Genomic DNA, 25668 nt, shown 5'->3' with positions numbered 1-25668 from the left:
CAGGGCACATGGATATTAAGGAAATTCTTTCCCCTCCAAATGTTAGAACTAAGTTAGAACTAGGTGATTCTAGAGAGTAGACAAGCTTGGCTATGACTACATACAAATCTAACATACAAAGTTCTTATATTCAATAAATTCAGAAATACACTTTTCTCATCTAATAAGTTTTGTACATTTTAAAGATAAAACTCTTCCAAGAAAAACAACTGCAAATGCTTTTAACTTATCTCCAAAGTTAATGAACTTGTAAACTTAAACTTCTGGTTTGTTACGCTTCTTCCTAAGAAATACTGATTTTTAGGGCACTAATTTTTTAAATATTCTGGCAACAATTCTTTTGTTTGAAGGAGAAAAGACATTATGCAGGAATAAACAAAATTCTGACTCTAGAAAGTCTACTGCAAGGACTCTAGCCAAAATGCTAATCAGAACTAAGCAAAAGAAACATTTTTATTTAATGTTATTAAAAAAAAAAGATTATTTAAAGAAGATTTATTATAAATACACAGATGCTCAAGAAAACATGCAGAAAAAAGAGCACTGGTTACCAGCCACTAAAGTGAGCAAGCTGTCTTAGCAAAAGAGTTTTTCTATACTTCAGCTTCTTTATCCTTTAAAATGATGAGGATAATTTACTTTTTATCATCTGTTATTTAAGACAGAAAATTAGGTTCATGAGCAGATCCATGGTTTCTTGTTCAACTCTCAACAAGTGTCTAGCCCGCAACAGCTACTCAATATAAAATATAGAATGTAAATATTAAAGGATTGGCTAAATAATTGTTATATATAAATAATGGAATATCATAGAGAAATTAAAATGATAAAGCAGAAATATGTTTATTCACATGGAAAGACTTTTCATAACCTAAGAGTCAATAAAGTAAGTTACAAAATAGTATGTTCCTGTTCCCTCTCTCTTCCCGCCCCCCCACAACTGTGTGTATTTTACTGTATATAAATTATACCTCAATAAAGTTGATTTAAAAAAAATTCTTGGAAACATGAAAATATGAGTCCATTTATAAATTTTCCCAGTACAAGGAAGATCAGAACTTTTTCAGTGGATAGGGAACTACAGTTTTTTCCTGACTATGAACTTGGGCAGCAGTCCAAAGGCAACCAGAAGTTACTAAGCAAACTACACTGAGAATAGGGACCTCTTCCTGTTGAGTGGGAGAAAAGAAGGGAGGTGTAAATCTCTTAAGAAAGTGTTAAACAACCTGCAGCTTATATAAAGGCCTCTGCTTTTGGACGGAAATTTTGCAGCAAACCACGCTGATCTTTTACAAAATGTTACTGGTAAGTACAAGCTGTAGTAACTTAGAAATGCTAAAGGGAAATATTTATGTTGGACAGGATGTAAACTTTAATAATGTAAATTAGGTAGTCAGCAAACCTATGGCAGTTAGTGAACTTTCACTGAATAGTTTCAGAAGGTAAGGAAATAAGAAGATAACAGGGCTGATTCACTTAAGCTACTGAACAAACCACAACAAAAATAATGTAGCAGCACACTTAAAAGAAGACATATAAACAAGGGGCAAGATCAGTAGCCATAGATACATAGTTTTTGTTGAAAGAATCTAATTATTGCAATATAATGTTCAGGTTTGAGCATTTTCGACCATTTGTTGTAAACTGAAGCAGGTCCAAGAAGAGTTAAGGACTAATTTATGAGGTTTTATAAAAACAAGTTCTCTTAAGTAAAGGTTCTAGGGCTGATAGGTCCAAATGTTAAAGGAAAAGAGACGATTCCAAAAAGAGGAGATATGATGGAGCAAAACATGTAAGATGAAAATTACAGACTGAAATAATTGGGCAGGAGATCTAATGTAATGATTTGCTGAAACTGTAGAGGTGATTCTTTTAGAACTGCCCACAAAGTCAGCTTGTGGGCAACATGGGAAGCCCAGAATTATTGCTTGATAGTTTCATCTTGCTTTGGACCCCAAAATGGTATTACCCTCCTTAAACCAGCAGAGCTGATTTCTGTTTCAAAGTTAAATGGATGGAGATTTGCCACTAATGATTATTTCCTTACCAAAATAAAGACTCTGAAATAGCAATTGTGAGAAAATTTCTAAAAGCTTCCTTTTCCAATCTCCAAACCAGTTATTTAAAAGTTATTTTATTTGTTTAATTGGCCCATATAATTCTTCCAAAACTGCAGCTGGCTTGGAAAATTACAATTTGGTCTTCTGCTGGCCTGGTTCTTTGAAGCTGAAGAACTGCTGTTTATCTTTCATCTTCCTCTTTCCATCTGGTTTTCCCCAATGATTTTCAATTACTCATCCTTTCTGTGGGTGATAAGATGGAAGTACGATGAGATTCACACAGATAAGTTCCTGGGCCCCTTTTGAGCTTTCTTTAAACATTACAACATGGGATTCTCTAGTGGGATCTAGACTGCCCCAATACATGACTATTACAGTTACAAGCTTGGGGAGATGTCACTCCACATCCAGCCACTATGCTCACAAATTATTTTATGTCATAAAGACACTTTTCTGTACCTGAAGTACTTTAACTGTGGATAATGGTCTTCCCTCCATTACAGGGACATTCTAAGGCTTTTACAATTTAGAAATAAATACATAAAGGGAAAAATACGTAGTATCAAATCCAGTTGAATTATCATACTTTCCTTTCTTAGTCTCAGGACTGGTATATATTAGGGCCTTGGATTTGGCTGAATTAAATATTTTCAGTATTTTATTTACTCATTTATTTGTTCATTAATTTAGTTAGTCCAACTGTTTACATAAAACTCAAGATGCTGAATCAGAAGTAGAACAATACTGAGGGATTAAAGTCTTGAAACTGGTATGGAATGCCAGAATTTCATTTTAATTTCTAATCCACGATTCTGAAAAGTAGTGCTCTTGTCTACAGAAGTGTTTTCTGTAATCTGCTGGGGTATTACAGTAGCAAACTCAAATCTGAGTAAATTCAGTTTAATATTTACTGAATTCCTATAAATACTATATACATGATACAGGTAGCTTGCCTCCTGCTATATAGATGCCTGAATGTTAATTAAATAAGGCAGAAATAATGAAAACATTAAAATGTAAGGTCTTTGAGGCAGGGCTTATATCTTCTACATATTTTATCCCTTCCAGAACCTAGTCTGCTTCCTTGTATAGGGGAGGCATACAATAAATGCTGAATTAAGTGCAATTAAGCTTAATAGGAGATGAGAGTTAGTTCATGGAAACTGAAGTAGAAAAGGGCTCTGCTCTTGTTTAATTTCTAAGAAGACTTTTGAATAACATGAAGAAATCGTCTATATAGACGGCTACTGAAAGATTATTTAGAAAATGGAGTGTGAAGATATTAAGGGAAAGGGAGAAAGAGGGCTTACCTAGCTGTAGCCAAGAAAATAGGTAGACTTAGAAGTTAGGGGGAATTTGGGAGATCACAATGGGCTCAACATGAAGTGCACGTTCAATAAAAGCTCACTGACAGGTACGGAAGCAGGCTACCTGTCTTACATCCAGATAGAGTTAAAGTACTGGTCCATACTAAAATGCAAATACCACAGAAAATAACACATTTTAGTACATTTTGGGCAAAGCCACATGCTTCCTGGTTAGAGATAATAAGAGGTAATCCAGTATTATTAAAAGAGAAATTATACTTTCTTAATGAAGCATTTAGAAATCTTTCTGATATTAAGTTGAGAATTTAAAAGGCAGTTCAAGCACTGAAAAGATGGATCCTGAAGAGGAACCTGAACATATTATCTCTAGCAAAGGCTAAGGGATAGTGCTCAGAACAATGAGCGAGCACTGGTTGACTGCTTCATGTAGTACTTAACACAAGGAAGGCTACATCATAAATCTGATTAATTTCATAATCTGATTAATGCAATGATATCCATAGCCCCCTTTTTACAGATGAGTAAATTGAGTCCCAGGGAGGTTAAGGGCTTGTTCAAGACCACATAGACTAATTTATACTGACCATGCAGGCTTTTCTTTTTTTTAAACTTTACTTGATTTCTTAAGGAAGATGTTCACAAAGAAGGATATATTCACTCATAGAAGTCTGTATCACAGTTATAATTTTCCTCATTAATTACTAAATTGGCATCTTAATGCAAATCAGTGGCTCTGGGCACATCTGGCAGTTCTCTAAAGCCTGTTCATCCCTGGAACCACTGATCCTAACTTTGCACAAACTATAGTAAAGACCTGAGTTTGTAAATTTGACTGGGGAAAAGAGGGAGTAGGAGGTGGATAAAGGCAGGGCTAAGGAGAAGAACAAGAAGAGGAGTACTGCTTGGGGAGGAATAACAAACAAAAATGTATGGGCCCCTAAACTGGGAAGGTATGAAATCAAGAAATCAAAAGTTTTATTGTCCCCCCCCGCAACTCATGGTGTCCCTGTGTGTGTCAGAGCAGAATAGTGCTTCATAGGGTTTTCAATGACTAATTATTTTGGGAGTGGATTGCCAGGCCTTTCTTATTAGGCACCTCTGGGTAGACTTGAACCTTCAACCTTTTGGTTAGTAGCCAATCATGTTAATCATTTGTATAACCCAGGTGTTAAACTCAGTAAGTCTCCTTATATTTCTTTTTTAATTGTATTTTAGATAAGGGTTTATAGAACAAATTAGTTTCTCGTTGAACAATTAATACATACATTGTTTTGTGACATTGGTTGCCACCCCCACAACATGTCAACACTCTCCCTTCTGGACCTTGGTTTCCCCATTACCAGCTTTCCTGTCCCCTCCTGTCTTCTCATTCTTGCCCTGGGCTGGTGTGCCCATTTAACCTCATTTTGTTTTATGGGCCTATCTAATCTTTGGCTGAAGGGTGAACCTCAGGAGTGACTTCAGTACTGAGATAAAAGGGAGTCCGGGGGGCCTTACTCTTGGGGTTTCTCCAGCCTGTCAGACCAGTAAGTCTGGTCTTTTGTGTGTGTGTGTGAGTTAGAATTTTGTTTTAGATTTTTCTCCAGCTCTGTCCAGGACCCTCTATTGTGATTCCCGTCAAAGCAGTTGGTGGTGGTAGTCAGGTACCATCTGGTTGTTCTGGACTCAGTCTGGGGTAGGCTGGGGTAGCTGTGGTCCATTAGTCCTTTGGACTAATCTTTCCCTTGTGTCTTTGGTTTTCTTCATTCTCTCCTGCTCCAGACTGGGTGAGAACAGAGGAGTATCTTAGATGGTTGCTCACAAGTTTTTAAGACCCCAGATGCTACTCGCCAAAGTAGGATGTAGAATATTTTCTTTATTTAAACTATGTTAAGCCAACGCAGCTATATGTTTCTTTAGACCATGGTCCCCGGCCCAGTAACTGGGTCCCCCTCAGGGAGTTCGGATGTGTCTATGGAGTTTCCATGCCTTTGCCTTGGTCAAGTTATGCTGGCTTCCCCAGTATTGCATACTGTCTTACCCTAAAATCAACAGTTTTCTGCAGATTGCTTCATGCCAACAACTCCTTTGGTACTGTTATTTTTATTCATGATTAAATATGGCCTTCCTATTGATTTCTACATTGAGATTATATGGATATAGATAATGTGCTACATTTTTTTTTTTTTAAAATAAGTAAAAACATTTAGAATAGTTTCTTTGTCAGAGATTAAGTCAATTAGCAGACCAGACCATCCATGCCTCTTTTTCAATTTCAGGAAATAAAGATTCCTCTTATTTTACGGAGGCATCTAAAGAATTCCAGTAGCTATGGCAGCTTTTGGTAGGGCCCCAGTTACATTTCAACTTCAAATTTCACAAGGCTTTTCAATATATATGTAGTCTGGTGATCCCCCAAAAAAGTCTGTAGAAATGGAAGTCAATGTAAAAGAAATTCCTTAAAGATAAATTAATATGCCAATATATCAAGCATTGTATTCATTCCAAACTTCCAGGGGAAGAAAAAAAATACACACACACGCACACAGATATACACAGGTTATTTGGCTTGGTGAAGTTCGACAAAACCAAGACCTTCATTTTGAACATCCCTGCCATCACAGGTCATCCTTATATGAGACACAGATTTGGAGGTTAGACTGCTACATTCAGAAGTAAAGACTTCTTGGCTAGATCCAGAGTTCTACCTCACAGCATAGTTTTTGAAACACCAACGACATATTTTACTTGAGGATTTATATTATTAACAGTTACATGTGACATTTTATAAAGTATGGTTTTTGGGAATTTAAAATCATATTATTAATAAACAAAATTATCATAAAAACAATTGCATTTGGCCACTGGTCAAGTATCTCTTGAAGTAAGCATATATTCACTACTTGGAAAAAGAGACTGTTCAAATACAAAAAAAAAATTGTTCAAATATGGTTCCAAGATAAACAATGGGAAAGAAGTAACTTTTAAAAGTTGAAAAAACAACAAAATAAATAAAATTATATTTAAATAAATAAGAAAGAAGTTGGGCTTTTAGCCAGTCTAGACTACCAAAGTTAAGTCATTTTAGAAGAGAAGTAGTCTGGCTTCTCAACATGCTGCAAGTTAAATATCTCTCTGTTTATTTGTTTATTTCCTTAATTATTTAATGAAAAAAATTACAGGTATCACTTGGAAAAAATTTCCCTCACAATAGGCCTTGAGGTTTCCTAGGAACATCTAAGAACATCAGGATTCACTTCCTGTGGCAAACAACTTCATGGCCATAAAGCCATTCTGCCAACCTTTCACAAAAGCTCAGATGCACAACTTACGCCCTAAGGACTGCAAAAAAAAAAAAAAAAAAAAAAAAAACACCCGGAATTCTCATTGTACAATTTTAGAACAAAGAAAGACTTTAAGGGATCATTTGGCTCAAAATTTTCCGAAACATTATTTTCCCAAACTGCCCTTAAAAGTGGAGGGAGTGAGTTTCAATTAAGTTTGGGAATATTCCTGGAGAGCCAACATGCACATTAGGTCATTAACGAAGCTGAGAAGGTCTACGAAAAGGAAATAGGCTTTTTTTTTTTTTTTTAAACTCAATTTTTATCAAACCAATTTGACCACAGAACTCTTTCTGCAACAAATATTAAAATTTTGTGAAATTAATGTGTTACAGAAAACCCCCTATATGTAATATGAAGAAACTGACGTTCAGACAGACTGTGATTTTTCCGTCATACAGTTAGCTGGTGGGTAAGCTAAAAAACAGATCTCACCTTTCAGGAGCCCATTTCAATGCTCTTTCTAGTGCACTGTGCTATCTCTCCTACAATACCTATATTCCTTGAAGGACCACAGACTATAAGAACCACATCTTAGAGATCATCTAGACCAAAGTCCTCCTGTTAAAGGTGGGAAAATGCAGAAAAGTGAAGCAGTTTGCCTAAGGTAACACATAAATTCAATTCCTATGCTAGAACTAGAATCTAGCTCTTAATTCTAACACTAGTATCCTTTCCACAACAGCATATTAACTCCCACAAAGCCAATACTTTTTGCTTTGAGGTAAAGGAGTTATAGAGAAGGGGGTTTTCTAGCTATTCAGGATGCAGTAAAATATTTATTAAATCATACTTGTGTCAGTAGGTATTTTAAGTCAATTAAAAAAAATTCTCTTTACTTACAAATGTCATCCACTGTGACAGGGAATCAATGTTTCAAGCTGTTGAACAGGTCATCATCCCTGTCCTGTTGGATGACACCTGTAAATAAAATAAATCTATTTTTGAGTGAGTAGATTTTAAGTCAACTAGATTTAAGATGCATGCAATTTAAAGCAAAGAGCAAATTTGAAAATGATTCTTAATCATGTACTGCTGGAGAAAGTTACTTCCCAATGCCAGCTATTTCACTCTACATAGCTATCACTGGCCATCAGCACAAGAGAATCCAGGTAATGCAACATGTAATGCTGCCAGAAAATACAGGAAACCATGTATGCTAGAGCTGAGAATCCTCAAGACATTACCCAACTCAGTCTCCTGCCTCTGTGAACAAATGTTCCATAAATAAAGGTCCCATGAAGTTTAATAATGACTAGCCCAATGTCAAATAGTTAAGTGTCCTTAGGTCAAGTCCCACTGATGTTGTAAGGTATATACAGAACACATCAGCAAAGGTGATCAACTCTGAAAGGCTCATAGGTACACATTTTTAAATACTTTACATATGTTAACTTAGAATATTCTACCATAAAATATAATGTCAGTATTAGATACTTAAATACAAGCTTTATTGAAAAGTGTCATGAATGGAAAATCAACGTCAGTGAGAAAATGGGAACTACAGAGTGAAAAGAACAACATTAAATACAGCACGCATTTAGGATTTTAAATTCTGGCTACTTCCAAAAAGGACTTGTACCTCCCTACAAATTTAAGCATACGAAAAACCATTTTCTACAGTCTCTAATTTAAAATGTTGATTTTTTTCCATAGCCACAAAATGCTGCTCTAAGGAAGACTTGCCAGAAACTAAAATCCGGGTTGGACAACGAACATTCTAACTTTTCATTCTGTACTTAAACACTCCAAGACGACTGGAAGTATTTTAAGATGATGCTCTGAGGTAATATGGCTGTTAAAATAACATTACCACCAAACTCATACTGAGTGCTTACTATGTGCCAAGGCTGTTTACCACACACTATGTAATTTAATCCTCACAATGAGTCAGTTATTATTACCGTTTTACAAATAAGGATATCAAAGCACACCACAACTAACTTGCCTAAGTTCACTCGACTGATAAATCGTCAGAACTTGGATACATGTCCATTTGGCGACTGAATCCAAACTCAAAAAATACACAATTCTGCATTTTTTAACCTAATAACCGAAGATTATTGAAAATACAAGAATGCATTAACACAGTTCAGATAGAATACATAAAATTCCCCAAATAAAAAACCCAACAATACAAAACATAAGGAAATTCTCTCACTCTCTGTCTTGGGGGTAAAGGTGGAGGTGGCTGGGGATAATTTTTAAAGTAAAATAATCTTAATGCCAAGGAATTAAAACTTCAGATGTTAACTTGAAATATATCACAATTAAAATATGACAACTGAAAAACTGTCTTTTATAATTTAAGAAAAGTATCTTTTCTTGACCATATGTTATGTTTCTGACCAAAATCCCTGAACTTTTTTTTACTACGGGTCATTTTCCCAACATACTTTTAAAAACTGTGAAACTGACAAAAGAGGAAATAATCTGGAGTACAAAACAACACCTGACATATTTTAACTGAAGAAGAATTAGATATATGCAAATGTAGCACCGCAGAAACTAGACATTAAGAAAAATCCACATCTTTTAAAGTACTATGGAGAAGTCAATCTCTTCTGGCAACAATGGCTTTCTTAAAAAGACCCCCAAACAGAAAAAGATAAAGTGTGGTTTCATAGTAGCTTACCCTTTTCTCTGATACCCCATCCTGGCCTGTAGAATCTTTCTCATCATGTGTCTCTTTCAGGACTGGCATATGTTTTTTGTATGCTGGCTCTCTGTTTAAAGTTGTGTATCCTATGTGCTCATAAATTGGGTTTATCGTCATCTTGGCAATGTATTCTGCTGCCTTGGTTTCAATATAGAGAGTAATCAATCCATCAGTCACCAGATCGTGGATGGACTCAAAGCGTTTCTCCCCAACAAAGTGCTTTCCATCGTAGTAGAGCCTGAAGTTTCTGGTTTGACTTCCAAATCTGCCTCAATGAAATGGGAAAGATGTTTTTAAGAAAAGTAAGCAAGTGAATTCTTTCTGAAAAAAATTAAAAACTATTGGTTTGTGTGTGTCTTCTTTGTTTGTTTAAACAAACTGTGGCTAATCTCTGTGAATCATCTGGAAAATAGAAAATTAAACTTTTGAACAAAAAGAACGAACTGGCAACAACTAGGGATAACAAGACAGAAGTATGCCTACCCTAGAAGGAAAAAAATTGTTCTTATTTATCTTTCTAAGCCACTTCATCATGCCTGCAGAAAAACACAAAAACGGGAAAAATAAACCTCATGCTCTATTAGAAACATTCTATATTCAATAGGTCATCTCCATGATACATGAAATCTCCACATTGACATTTTCTCTTCAAGTTGATGGATAAAGATATTCCATGTGCTTTAGACTCAGTATTCATGTTTTTTAATGGGAAAGCTGCATTTAGGACTCATCTGAGAATGATGCCAGCAATCATTTCAGCAGAGCTGATTCCAGAACCTGAGCCACCCAGGGCAGGATGGCACATAAACACACTTTTGCCATTTCTGGCCATGGGCCAAGGACTTGCTCCTCCCTTTTTACATAGTCGTTCTCTGTGTCTGCTTGTTAAGTCTGAGTGAGAAACGTTTGCAAAACATAGGACACATAAGTCATAAACTATCGGGCTCTGGAAATTCTGTTCTCAGTTTCGGGTCATGCTTTGGTGACATGCTTTAAAAACCAGAGAAAAGTGGTTAACTTTTATAATAATTTTAGTATTTGCTTCCTGCAGCAAATCTCAGAGACAGATGGAAGCTGGTATGACTAATAACATCAGTGTCCTTGCAAGAATATACAAGCAAGAATTCAATGAAAGTTAATAACAGAAAGCACCAAGGGCTGCCAATGTCATGGTCTTATGATGGTAGCCCCAAGTGAGCCTAATCAAAAACTAAACAAACCAGAAAGGATACATTCGATTTCATTCTTAGGAAATCCATGTGTCACATGTTAAAAATACAAAGAACAGGGTTTAACTAAAATACTATAATGATAACTTTTTAAGCAAAGTATTTAAATATGATTGCAAGCTTGTTATAAACCAATACTACTCTAAAAGCCCATTGCCGTTGAGTCAATACAGACTTACAGCTACTCTACAGGACAGAGTAGAACTGTCCCACAGGGTTTCCGAGGAGTGGCTGGTGGATTCGAATTGCTAACCTTTTGGTTAGCAGCCGAGCTCTTAACCACTGCATCACCAGGGCTCCATATATTACTCTGGTATAGGTTATATGATAAAGGATAGGAGATGAAAAATTTTTTATGATTTCATTTTTTAATATATCCTTAAAAAGGAAACATTTAAAAAATAATAGTCTGAGTTACTTCTGTTTCTGTGGTTCAAATTACACCTTAATAATTATTTAATCTAGAATTTAACAAACTGTCCATGTGGTACTTCTTCTAAAATATAATTTATGCACTTTTAGTTCTTTAAAAACAATCAAATTTTGACTTATAGTCAAGTGAATTACCCATATAATTCTACTTTCCCATTCTTGATTTTCATCCAATGTTAAAGACGTATTTCTCCCAAGTAAATTTTCACTCTAATGTAAGTCTAAAAAGTTAGGAAGGTAAAATTTCTAGATCAAAGGTAAACATAAGTTTTTTCAGTTTAATATACTACTTTAATTATATTCTTCTTTGCTAACATATATTACCTGTTATTTACAAATAAATGTGGAAAGCAACTTCTATAATGATTTTTCTAAGGTTCATACAATAAACAAACAGAGCATTGTTGACCAAGTCCCTCAATATCCTGAAGCTATTCAACGAGGGGTCAAGACCATTTTACTCCAGCCAGGGCTTATGATTTTACTGTGGAAATTTCCACAATGGGTATGGTACTTAAAATAAAAACTAAGCAATGGCGTCAAGGAGCCCTGGTGGTGCAATGACTAAGCACTTGGTTGTGAACCAAAAGGTCGGCAGTTTGACTCTACCAGCAGCTCCGTAGGAGAAAAGACCTGGAGATCTGTTCCCATAAAGATTACAGCCTTGGAACCCCTGCCGGGTAGTTCTACTCTGTCCTACAGAGTTGATATGAGTCTGAACCAACTCTATGGCACATAACAACAAGCCACGATGTCAAGCATTTTTCGTTTGTCTTCTGAAATCTGAGAGGCGTGGGGAGCACGGGGTGAGAAGGAAAGATGGTAGAATGGGCCTCACCTGCGCTGGGAATGGTTCGTTTGAAACAGGAGACAGCCTACAGTTAGACTTCCTAGTGAGTTACAATGGAGCTATTGCTAATCCATCCAAGAGGATTTTCTGACTACCTCTACCTGGGCAAAAAGATTAAAAGCAAGCTTGTCCTTTTCTCTTTCTCAACTTAGTGACTTTAAAAACTAATATCCACGATTTCCACTTCCTCCTCAGCCTGCACTTCAACTCTAGTCTTCCAGTCTAATCATACTTCTGCTCTTAAGGGGGCTGATCATATAACTAAAATAACTCATCATATGGTTTGATTAAAACTTAACCTCAAAGGACATAAAAAAGAATTTCCATTTTAGAATTATGATTGATATTTTTTAGAAAAATTGCATTATTTTTATTAATTAAGGGAACTGAAGAATTTCCCTGCTCAGAATCATGACTCTCTTTTACTTAGGAAGTTACATAAGGCATCACATCACAGAATGCCAGAGATTTCTCCTCTTTCTCAATCTGAATGGCATATGTTGTTAGACTTTGTAGAATCGGAAGCAGAGAAAGAGGACAGAAAATCTTTGAGCAAAGTGGGGAATGAATGTCTATGCTATGTAAGAATAAAAGAGAGAATGCCAAATGCAAAGGCAAAGAAAGAATCCTTCCTTACAAAAGTTTACCACTTACAGATTGTCATTTATTCAACAAACAATTAACGAGACAACAAGGCACTCTGTTAAATATCAGGTGTTCATAATAAAGTTCTGTTCCCTTGGTAACCCCAATGGGAAGGCAAAATAAAACATAAAACTATATCAATACAAAGACAACGTGAAATGATGAATTTTTTTTAAAGCTCATCTTTAGGTTATTTTTTCAAAAATAACTATACAAATGTGTACAATCCTGTTTGGTATGGAAAAGTCAGATTTCTTTAAAGTGATTTACAAAACTAAGTGAAACCAATATGTCTGTTACACTATGAAAACCAAGAAATTCACCTGCTAATAAAAGAGCCTTTATACACAAACTTACATAAGATCTTAGAGCTGCTTCTTATATTCAAATACAAGTACCCTCGCAGCCTTAAAATAGGCAAGGGGCAGGAGGCAGGTGCGGGTCTTATGTGCTTGACAGAAAAACCTCAGGCTTTGGCATCAGACAGATCTGAGTTTAAATTCTGGATCTGCTACTTCCTAGCTGGATGACTCTGGGAAAGTCATTTTTTATATTCTACATTTAGAAAAAGGGAATAACATCATCTATCTCACATGGTTGTGATAATTAAGTCAGATTATTATTTAAGTCAAAGCTAAATGTATAGTAGGCTCAGTAAATGGTAGTTCGCTTTGTTTTTCCTTCTCTGTTAGCTTAAGCCTCTACAGAGAATGAGTTACCCAAGTAAAGACAGAAAAGATATTCGATAAATGTGCATTGAAGAGCACTGAATAAATAACTGGTAATAAGTACTGCCAATAAAGCAACATCTCTGCATTAGTTTATTTTATAGTCAACAAAAGGTGAGGAAAAGCTCTTCGTGAGTTTTTCTTCTGGATGTCCAAAAAGAAGTTTATACTACTTGGTTATACAGAGTAGGGTTGCAACAGAGTGCCAAGAGGGAAATAGAGGGGATCTCCCATAGTACCCTTGGGAGTTAGGTCTCTGAATTCAAAGGAGAAAGGTCAGTAAATACACTAATATTTAAAGCAGGACATAATACTAAATGGATTTAGTGACAAATGTATCTACTCTAGACTGCAGTGTACTGAGTTGTAAAAATGTAAAAACAGTGAAAGCTAAATCATTTTACCCCCATTTTTTATGAGAATTTTCTTTTCATGCTTTCCTATTTGTATTATTTGCCTCTGCCCTTTATTTTTAATAGCTGCTCATTCCTTGGTGAACATGCTTGAAACTGTATAGGCCCAATTTTCACCTACAAGAGTTCAGCAAGACGAAAATTCATTTTCTCCAAAGTGGTACTGTAGTTAACAAACAGAAAAGAAAGACTGGGATAATCTGCTTTGAACAACTACTGTTGAACATAATTACCACTTTCTAAAAAGAACGTCTGTTCTCTACTTAAAAAGCTGTTTAATGCTGTGCCCAGTTGCATTCAGATGAATTTTAAAATACATATTTCTAACATCTAACTTTAAAAGTAAACAATACCCTTAATATTATCCCTTCTTTTTTTTAGCAATTGAATTGTACTCATAAAAAAATTCAGGTTAGAAACTCAAAATAATGAAAATATATAAAAAGAACAGCCTTTGGAATTTCACTTTTTTTTTTTTTAAATGAAGAACTAGTTATGATTTGAGGGCAAAGTACTTTCAAATTGTCTCTTCAAAGGAAAGCTCCAAGCTAACAGATGTTTTCTGTTAGCAAACAGAAAATAAAACATATACAACATACTTGTCTAAGTTAACAATAAAATGTTAGATGTATTTCCAGCAATCAATATACAAAAACAGTTTTATTTCTCATAAATACATATTTGTGTGTTGTTTACCAGGGTGAAAGAAGCTAATCTAAAGATGAGATACAAGTATCTTATCAATGCATGTAATCATAAGCATACCCTTGGAAGGAAGGTTAAAACAGAGACAAAAATATGACAAGGCATTGATTAGATATTAAAAAATAAATTTGTGTAAATTCTACAAAGTAAGGAAGAGAGCACAGGACTATATACAATTTTTAAATATTTTCTCCATCTAAAATTTCGTTAGGATGCTACTTCATTCTATCTTGTTACATAATTTGGGATGACAAAGTGGGGTGAAGGTATTCAACTGTATGAACTCATGATGACGTTCCCTTGGCAGAGTAAATCATCTTCAAGCTACAAAAAAAAGTACACTTTAACTTACTAAATGATTTATTTTATAAAGGAATTTTAAATTAATTTGTTTCCTTGTCCAGTAATGCCTTCAAAACTACAATAAGATAAAACTACGATAAGATGAAATGACATTATTTACATATATAGACTGAGGACTTCTGGTCAAAGATGGCAGACTGAGCATACTCATCTCCTCTACCACATGAAACTCCTACGATAACAATTAAAGGATTTTTTTTTTAAAAAAGGTAGAAGCCCATATACCTAAATAATTTGGGAAACATCAGCAATAAAAATTTGAAAACTGAAAAGCAGAAGAATGATAATTCCCTTAGAAGAGCTAAGATAACTGAATCTTAAGTCAGCAGTGGAGAAAGCCAAGAAGCAAATCAATTTGTATAACTAAGCCTCCAAAGGTTTTGGTGGCACCAGGTATCTCTGAAAGAAGAACTGATATAAAAAGATTAGTTGAAAGTCTGTTTAAGAAGCAACCACCCCTTGTCCCCAATGTCACCCTTTCCTCTCACCCTGGTAGAAGACTTAAGATCTGTTCTCTGGATTGGGTAAAACAGAGAGATTCTGACCTGAGGAACACAGGCAGAACTGAAGGCAGAGGTACCATTTTGAAAAGTGAAAGTTTTAAATACCAAAGGCTGAGACCTCTATCTCTCTTCCCAATCTGGTTACCAGAAGAATTACCCTGGTAGTACAGTGGTTAAGAGTTCAGCTGCTAACCAGGAAGCTCGGCAGTTCAAATCCATCAGCTGCTTCTTGGAAACGCTATGGGGCAGTTGTACTGTCCCATAGGGGCGCTATGAGTTGGAATTGACTCAACAGCAATGGGTTTTTTGGATAGGAGACTAGAAGATTCTTCTCTGGGAACCTAACCAGCCTAGGAGAAAAGACGTAAGGATACAGACATCAAGAGCTCCCCAGTAAAACAGGTGGTACAGTGATTAAGAGCTCGGCTGCTAACCACAAGGTAGGCACTTCGAATCTATCAGGCCAATCCCTGGAAATCCTATGAGGCAGTTCTACTCTGTCCTATTGGGTTGCTATGAGTTAGAATTGACTCAGTGACAATGGGTTTTTGGTATATTTGGCAAGCTTACCCTATGCTGTGAGAACTACCAGTCCGCTTTTCAGTGCCAAATGCACCTAAAAACAAGCAGTCAGAAGAGTTTGAAGCAAGATGGTCAAATGAACTGCATACTCCTGAACTCCCACAAAACAAGACAATCAGAAACTGGCAAAACCAACTTTGTCAGAACTCTGGAAACCAGTCAAACTGTTACAACAACTAAGCGAACACTGAATCAAGAAAGCCGCTGTCTAAACAGTAGAAAAGTTTTGTTTTTCTACTTGCCTGCACCCCCACCCACTTCCCAGCTTGGCATGGCCACCTTAAAGAAGCAGCCGCCTGCACTTCCAGAGAGGGAGCCTACTCTCTGGTACTACATGGAGCAGAGCAGACTTTATTCACAAATTATTGTGTATCTGTTCTAGCCTATCTGGGGTCTGTCAAAAGGACTGAAGCAAGGTGCTTATCCTAGTCTGGCCTGTGTCCAAGCTCACACAGGGCTAAGGAGCAGCAGGCAACAACTTAAGACTGTAATTATAGCCTGCTGGTATATAAACGGAAACCCTGGTGGTATAGTGGTTAAGAGCTACAGCTGCTAACCAAAAAAAAAGGTCGGCAGTTCGAATCCACCAGGCACTCCTCGGATACCTAAAGGGGCAGTTCTACTCTGTCCTATAGAGTCACTATGAGTTGGAATTGACTCGACGGCAATGGGTCTGGCTTCTTTGGTTGGTGTATAAATAAAGGCATACAATAGGTCCCAAAAGACTGGAAAAAAGAGCTGGGGACACAGTTTCTTTTGGAAATTAAGGTTTTGGCAAGGACTGTGTATATGGGAAGATTGAGAAAGCCATGCACACGCATAGGGCAAAATGCATGCTCAAAAATTACCTGTGAAGACTCTATGTTTTCGTAGTGGGCTGACCCCTAGTCTCAGTGCAAGCTGGGCTAAGTGTTGAAGGAGGGTCCAACACAAGACCAATTACCAAAGAGGCTCCCCCACCCCTGTCATGTAAGGAAATCTCTATCAAAACACTAGCTGAACACAAATTAAGGAAAAAAGACTTCAGTGTCCACACACATCTACGAATTCAGTCTTTGCAAAAATAGTTAAGGGAAGTCACTAAACAGACTACTACAGACTGAAACAATTAAAAAACAGAAAACCCTGAGGAAGACAAAGAGTTTGATTTCCAGAATCACCATATTTAATATTCAAATGTCCAATTTTCAACAACAACAAAAAATCACAAGGCATACTAAAAAATAAGAAAAGATGGCCTATTCAAAAGAACAAAAGAAAGAGAAACACCTTCCCTGGAGAATCCCAGAAAATGAATTTACTAGAAAAAGACTTTAAAACAACATTCAATATGCTTAAAGAGTTAAAGGAAAACACAAAGAATTAAAGGAAGTCAGGAAAACAATGCATGAACAAATGAGCATATCAATAAGGAGAAATTATAAAAGGGAAGCAAACAGAAACGCTGGAATTGAAAAGTACATTAGCTAAACGAAAAATTCACTGCAGGGGTTCATCAGCAGATTTCAGCACACAGAATGAATCAGCAAAATGGAAGATAAAACAATTCAAATTATCAAGTCTGAGAAGCAAAAAGAAAAAGAATGAAGAAAAGCAAACAGAGACTATGGGGATTGTGGAACACTATCAGGTAGACTGACGTGTATTATGGGAGTCTCAGAAGGGGAAGAAAGGGACAGGAAGGATATTTGAAGAAATAATGCCTGAAAACTCCCCAAATTTGATGAAAAACATGAATCCACATATCCAAGAAGTTCTAAGAACTCCAAGTAGGATAAATTCAAAGAGATCCACACTGAGACACACTATAATCAAACTCTCGAAAACCACAGACAGACCATCTTTAAAGCAGCAAGAGAGAAGCGAATCATCACATACAAGGGATCCTTAATAAGATTAACAGCCAATTTCATCAGAAATCATGGAGGCAGAAAGAAGTAGGATGACATATTTAAAATGCTGAAAGAAAAAAAAACTGTCAACAAAGAATTTGGCAAAACTGTCCTTCAGGCATGAGGGTGATATTAAGACATTTCCAGATAAACAAAATCTTGCCATAAGACCTGCTCTACAAGAAATGCTAACGGGAGTCCTTCGGGTTGATACGAAAGGACACTAGACAGTAACTTGAAGCTGTATGAAGAAAACAAGATCTGCAGTAAAGGCAATTTCATGGGTAAATATAAAGTCTGGTTTTGTTATTTTTGGTTTGTAACTCTACTGCTAGGGCCTATATCATTTGGAAGAAAAGCACATAAAAATAATTTTAAAATTATGTATAAAGGACATAATGTGTATAAAGATGTCATTTGTGGCAACAACATAAGGGGGGAAGAGAAGTGGTATAGAAACAGATTTTTCATATATTATTGAAGTTAAGTTGGTATGAATTTGAACTAGGTTGTTATCATTTTAGAATGTTACATGTAATCCCCTTGGTAATCACAAAGAAAATATCTAAAAACATACACGTACACACACACAAGGAAATGAGAAGGAAATCAAAATGGTTCACTACAAAAAATTAACTAAACACCAAAGTAGGCCGTACTGGAGGAAATGAGGAACAAAAAAGGTATTAAACACACAAAAAACAAAGAGTAAAATGGCAGAAATAAGTCCTTCCTTACCCGTAATAAATGTCTATTAACAGATAAATGGATAAGCAAAACGTGGCACATTCATACAATGGAATATTATTCAGCCATAAAGAGAAATACGGTTGTGACACACGCTACGATATGGATGAACCTTGAAAACATTACGCTAAGTGAAATAAGTCAGTCAGTCACAAAAAGACAAATATTGAATGATCTCACTTTTATCAAATATCTAGAATAGGCAAATGTATAGAGACAAAAGTTTATTAGTGGCTATCAGGGGTTGTCGGGGAGGGGTGAACAAGAAGTTATTACTGAAGGGGTACTGAGTTTCTGTTTGGGGTTGTCTTAGTTATCCAGTGCTGCAAGCAGATGACTTTAACAAAGAGAAATTTATTTCCTCACAGTGAAGTAGGCTAAAAGTCCAAATTCAGCAAGTCAGCTCTAGGGGAAGGCTTTCTCTCTCTGTCAGCTCTGGAGAAAGGTCCTTGTCCTCAATCTTCCCCTGGCTGAGGAGCTTCTCGAGCAGGGACCCCAGGTCCAGAGGACGTGCTCTGCTCCTGGCACTGCTTTCTTGGTGGTATGAGGTCCCTGTCTTTCTGCTCGCTTCTTTCTTTTATATCTCAAGAGACTGCCTGAAGACACAATCCAATCTTGTAGACTGTGTCCTGCCTCAAACAACAACTTCCGCCCATCCTCCTTCATTAACATCATAGAGGCAGGATTTACAATATATAGGAAAATCACACAATACTGGGAATCATAGGCCAGCCAAATTGATACACACATTTTGGGGGAACATAATTCAATCCAGGACAGGGGTGATAAAAAAAACTTTTGCAAACGGATACCAGTGTTGGTTTGACAACATAGCGAATGTAATTAATGTCACTGAATTTACACTTAAAATGGGAGAAAAAGCCTACAGCAAACATCATATTTAATTTTTAAATACTAGACGGCACTGGCTTTTTAAAATAACTTTATGTAAAACCAGCAAAAAAGAGCAATTACGCAAGGATCACTTGCAGCAAACTGCTATCAGAGCTCTCAGTGAAAAATTTTAAAGCCCTTTTTTAATAGGAGTAGTCAATCTGTAGCTTACAGAATGACCACAATTGAGAGCAGAAGCAGAGCCAGAAGCTAACACAAGTGCCTGTAACAAGAGCAGATGGGGAGCCGGAAGGGGAGGAATACTCACTCAAAAGATGACAAGAACCATAGGGCAGCTATTTTAGCCTGGGGGTAACATGAGACAGTCATAGGAAATCTGTTCTACTAGACTCAGGGCAGACAGGACAATTTAGGGGTGAAAAAGGGCAAACCAGAGGAAATACTCAGTATATCTAACAAGGTAAGCAAAAGGTAATATATACAAAAACATATAAGAGTAGTTCAGTAAAAGGAGGATATAGATTAGGAGTATCAGAAGGAAGATCCACTGAGACAAATAGCCACCATTCCCTCACAGCAAATCCAAATACATCTCTTTAAGCAAGGCAAAAAACGTATTTACCCTGGATATGTATATTGAACATGTGGCTATTTGAAAAATTGTCCCAATTCATCCCAAAGAAGGTTTCTGAAATCTCAGACATTCTCGAGCAAGTATTAATTGTAAGTATACTTTTTTTTATACATGTAAGGTTTTGATTTTCTCTTCAGCCTAACTCACAAGTGATTGTGGTTTGGTTTTATTGACAGAGAAGAGCTAAATGTTTATATTTTCAGTCAGTAGAGGATAGATATAAACATGATTAAAATATTGACAGTGCAACATTTCTGGTGCAAAGGGAAAAATAAAAGACTTCAATTACGATAATTTAAAACAACATCTACACTGAACTCTAAAGCAACATGTTTGCTTACATGTCCTTTATAAAGTTTTTAACTAATATCTTCCTTTGATTCTTTTTTTTTTTTTGTCATAAAGGATAGAAAACTGAAAAAGACATAGAAGTCCATATCTGAAAAAACAACAAAAAAACCCTTCATTTTATATGAGATGTTCATTATTAGCCCCAGTAGAGTATAATAAAGAGCCTAGTTTGTATTCCAAGGATAAAAATGTATACTACATAACACATTAGCTTCCCTATGTATTGGGTATGCCATTTCACTAAAGTATATTCATGATTTTAATGTTGATATGGCATTTACAGTGTAGATAAAAATATAATTTATACCATTATAGCTGTATATTATGTATATGGTTGTGAGATCCATTATAATTCAATCAGGAAATATGAAATTTGACCAACAGATAGGAATTTTGAAGGCTTATTGATAAATAGAATTAAGTGGTGTTAGAATTAGGAAAACTGGAAGCACCAACACATATGACCATTAAAGGTTACATAAAAGTTTGATGTTGTGTAGAAAAGTGGAGGATGGAGAAGGAAAGGAGAGAGAGGGATTTCTCTTCCCACCTTCTGTTGGTGTATTCGAGTAAACTCTAAAGTTAGTGTATTCTGAAATCTGTATGTTCTAGCAAAATCTGGCTAAAAAAAGGCTGGATAACCCTTTGGAACCTCAAGCTTTTCTTATTTAAAACAGATGTTCCATTTTTTAAATCCACTGGAATTCAGAGTATAAAAAGATAATACTACTGAAATAAGCAGTATCATAATCACTTTGTATAATTACTAACAGCACATTACAATCTAAGAGAAAATGCACCCACTGTTCTGTGGAAGAGTTCCATTTTTAAATGCTTACCCTTTGAATAGCTGTATAGAAAACCAGTTGATTCTGGCTCATGGCAACCCCATGTGTGTCAGAGTACAACTGTGCTCCACAGGGTATTCAATGGCTAATATTATTCAGAGGTAGATCACTAGGCCTTTCTTCCAAGGTGCCTCTGGGTGGCCTTGAACCTCTAACCTTTTGATTATGCTCTATGGTGTTTGGTGATATATTAATAAGTGCTATCCTTGGAAACCCTGGTGGAGTACTAGTTAAGAGTTCGGCTGCTAACTGAAGGTCAGCAGTTTGAATCTACCAGGAGCTCCTTGGAAACCCCGTGGGGCAGTTCTACTCTGTCCTATAGGGTCACTATGAGTTGGAATTGACTCGATGGCAATGAGTTTGTTTTTTGTTTTTTCATCCTTGGTCAAAAAAGTCAAGGAATTGCAACAATTTAAAAAAGTAAAAAAAAAAAGGAAATGCTGGATTATAGAAAGTTGAACAAATTATCAGTTTTTGTGTGCACATGTGTGTTCATTTTGTTTTACTGAAAGACTTCTCAGAGCCTTTAAAAAATCCCCAGGTCAGGGATATAGCATTCCAAATTTATTCAACCTTACTTCTGCAACGTCTATTAATATCTTGAAGAATATATTACATGAAATACAGTTTAGTAAATACTTACCTTATATCAAAATAAATTTGTGGTGGATTAAAAAGTTTAATGCTTAAAATATGTCATAAAATCTAAAAGAGAATCAACATAACTATCAAATCTCTTGTAGGGGTGGTGTTTTCTAGGCTAAAGAAGAATGGAATAAATCACTAAGAAAAAAAGTCACTGAAAGTTAAATAATGTAAAAATTTAAATATTTGTCAAAGACCAACAAAAGTAGAAAAAAACATTTACATTAAATGCAATAAAGGGTTGCTATATTTTTATATATAATATATAAAGAGTTTAATGGATACAAACAGGTCACTAAGAGAAAATATAACAAGTAACTTCCTTGCGTGCATTCACTATTGCCCTCTTTGGCTGTCTTCCCACTGAAACCAAAAAGAAACTCAAACTTGGGTCATGTCACAACCGAGCTTAAGCGTCTGCCACGGTTCTCACGGCTCTTAGGATAGAGAGCTAAATCCTTATTAACACGGTCTACAGGAAACAGATTATGCGGCCTCATTCATTCATACTTTGGCTCACTGCGCACACCAGGCACCGCCTTCTTGCAGTTTGGAGGCACCAGTGGCTCACTCCTGCATTTGCTGGTTCTTCTATCTAAATAGCTCTCTCCCTTATCCACTCATTCTAACCTTCTTCCCTTAGTTTACTCTCATGCATCCTTCAGATCTCAGATCAGACTTTGCTTCCTCAGAAAACCTTTCCTGAGCCCTGGTAGTACAGTGGTTAAGAGCTCGGCTCCTAACCAAAAGGTCAGCAGTTCAAATCCACCAGCTGCTCCTTGGAAACCCTATGGGGCAGTTCTACTCTGTCCTATAGGGTCACTATGAGTCAGAACTGACTCAACGGCCATGGGTTTTTTTTTGGGGGGGGGGAGGGAAAGGGGTTAGATTAGATCTCCCTTATACTGCCATAGCTCTCTCAGTCTGTAATTTTATATTTGTGGGACAATTTGATTAACATGTCTTTCACTACTTGATAAACTGTAAGCTCAAAAAGGCCAGGGATCTTGTTTGTTTTGTTCGTCCTTGTAACCCCAGCACCCACAAGAGTATCAATACAATTTTCTTAAAAACAAAGCTCAATAACAAAAAATACATATAAAAAAATGCCAAAAATATTATTTGTCTTTGGGACGGTGAGGATACAGGTAATACTTTCCTTCTCCTACTTTTCTACATTTTACGTATTTACATAGGACATATGTTAATAAAAAACAAAAGTTTAGGGATGGATCTAAATTTAAACAAGTAACATAATAAGTAAAAATCTGAGTTAAAAAAAATTAGAAGGTGAAACGTCAACTTATAAAAGATTAATTTACAGCAAATTTCCCAGATATTTACCAACCACGGAAAATGTTCATGATACATGGCTAAGTGAAAAAAAAAAAAAAAAATACTGTACTTGGTATGAAACCATTGTTGTATAACCCAGGAAAGTCCTAGAATTTCAAATTAAAATTTTAACAGTGCTTATCTTTAGGTAGTGCTATTAGAGGTGATTTTTAATATTATACACGTGTTAGGGGAAAACTAGGTCATTTCTTTAAACAGGTGCATTTACAATATGGCTTAATTTGTGACACATTTTCAGGGATACAGCTATTTTTTCAAGTAAAGGATGCCTTATATTAAACTGCCCATTCCCTACTGGGTCATATAAATTATTTTCTATAGTTTGTTTTATTAAAGCACACCTCAGGGTCCTTCACATTAACTGGAATTATTATACAATTTTTTTTAAAGCTTATGTTACTGACAACACGGTAATACATTTTAAAGTAAATTATGCTATTCTTTTTATCAATATCAATTATCTGTTATCATACAGCTACTAAATTCTACTGTTCTCATCATGGGCATTATCACCTACTCTTAGATCCAGAAAATTTCCCCAAAAGTAATTCATAACCTTAACTAAGAGTAGCAGAAAAACATGTTTGAAAAAATCATTCTGTAGAACATTATTTTTCACTTATTCCAAATAGCACACAACAAGAAGGTTTGCAGGAAATGAAATGAAACCATGGTAACCAACTAAACCTATCATGAGCTATCAGATCAAAAGAACACATAGTACATTACACTTCACCGCCTACCCACAGCATAATCCTTCCCTGGTTCCTTTTGATCCTTCTTCCTAAACATGAAGAAAGCTTTCATATTTTAAAAATGTAAAAGCCCCTTCACCAATATCAACTATCATTTTCTGGCTTTACCTAGGAACTTTTTGGCTGAGTTCCCTTTAAAAGTGAACCTAATATTCTCAGATTCAATTAGGAATTGTTGGTTCTTTTCAATCATTAGCAAAATTGGATTTTTCACGTCAATGAATTTTATCATTTTCTAATATACAGCAATAGTTTCTTCATACTAAATCTTTGCTTCAGAGCTGTAAAGATTAAGTAACATTTTCACAGGTATCCCTTGCTTAACAGAATCCTACCATCATTGTAAACTCAGCCATAATAAATCATAACCACATTTACAGAATATGGAGGAAGCCCATTTACCAGCTGGTCATCCATTCTATCACCTGTCATCAACCTCCATCTTAGGCACTGAAGCTAAATTCACAGAATCTGGTTCAATGTACTCTTAAACCACCAAACATCAGCTACAGCTAAATAAACAAGGTAATGATGGCTTCTGTCAAGTATTTAGCTGTATGTTACACAACTATATAGCCAGACAGACAGTAGGGCAAACTTTTGCAAAGACTAGAGAGATCACTTTTGCTGTTTTGGATAGTCATCACCTAACAATAATGATTTAAAATAAGATACAATATACATACATGCCATAAAAATATATGTATGTTCTAAAAATGAAAAATTTCTGGAAGGATAGACAAAAATTGTGGACAGTATTATCTCTACAAGTCTGTGGGGGGAGAGTCCTGGAATTTATCATTGTATACACATTTCTCTTACCTGAATTCTTTTCTTCACCCTGCTCAAAGTGTTGTTTTGATAATCAAAATAAAGATGTAATAAATTACACGGATGCAAATATGCTTTATTTTTTTATAGATAATTATTGCTGCTTTTCCTTATAAGTCATCCGAACTTATTATAAAATTATTTATACAAGTACAAATGATCACCAAATACTTTTACAATGGATTTCTAGTTTAAATTATTAAACTTTAAATACACTTAATTTGGCTTTTTTTTTTTTAGTGAAAAGTTTACCTACAGAGTTAGCTGGCGTAAATCTCTTCCTTCAAAGCTTTAAACAAAGATTTATCTGCTTTATAAAAATGATAATGTGTTGATAACTTAAAAAAAACTCACGAATTTAAAAACAAAGAGTTTACCCTTGAGTCATAACCTTTGTCAAATTAAATAAAGTGCTACATGATTTATTATTATTTTTTATTGTTGCTATCATATTTTGTTTAGTTTTTTATTTTTGAGTGAGTTAAGCCTCAGTTTCCTCATCTGTAAAATGGGAAAAATAATAGTATCTACCACATGAGTTTTTTGTGAAGACAAAACTGAGTTTTCCAAACTGTACGCCATGAGTAGAAGTTACAGGTGTGCCAAATATCAAAACCGTCCAGCCTGTTTGGAGATCGGGAAGAATCTGAAGCAGCTGAAACCTTTGGGCCAGTCAAACCTGGCCATGATCAATATCAGTGTATGATACATCATTTTCTGTGTGTGTTATAACATGAAAAAGGCTGGAAAATACTAAAAGAAAATTCATATATTTACTGTAGTGCCCGGCGTACAATAAATATTCAGTAAATGTAAACTATTATCATATTTATAAAACTGTTTGCCTATTTTGGTATGCCAAGCCATTCACAGAAAAGAAGTTACATTATCAACACATTCTGGGGCTTTATCTAGTTGCCAAAAACTAGACTGT

At 35.6% G+C, this 25668-nt stretch overlaps 1 protein-coding gene across 1 annotated transcript in view; it reads right to left on the bottom strand.

Moving 5' to 3' along the window:
* The window catches only part of CHN1 (chimerin 1), a 219418-nt gene that overhangs the window by 76754 nt on the left and 116996 nt on the right, over positions 1 to 25668 (bottom strand). The window contains exon 6 of the mRNA XM_064286970.1: positions 9347 to 9635. Within this exon, the coding sequence (XP_064143040.1) occupies positions 9347 to 9635 (289 nt within the window). The remainder of the gene's footprint in view (positions 1 to 9346; positions 9636 to 25668) is intronic.

The sequence above is a fragment of the Loxodonta africana genome, chromosome 6, assembly GCF_030014295.1.
Source record: "Loxodonta africana isolate mLoxAfr1 chromosome 6, mLoxAfr1.hap2, whole genome shotgun sequence".
NCBI lineage: Eukaryota > Metazoa > Chordata > Mammalia > Proboscidea > Elephantidae > Loxodonta > Loxodonta africana.
The sequence above is the reverse complement of the archived record's forward strand: the minus strand, read 5'-3'. Positions and strand labels throughout refer to the sequence as shown.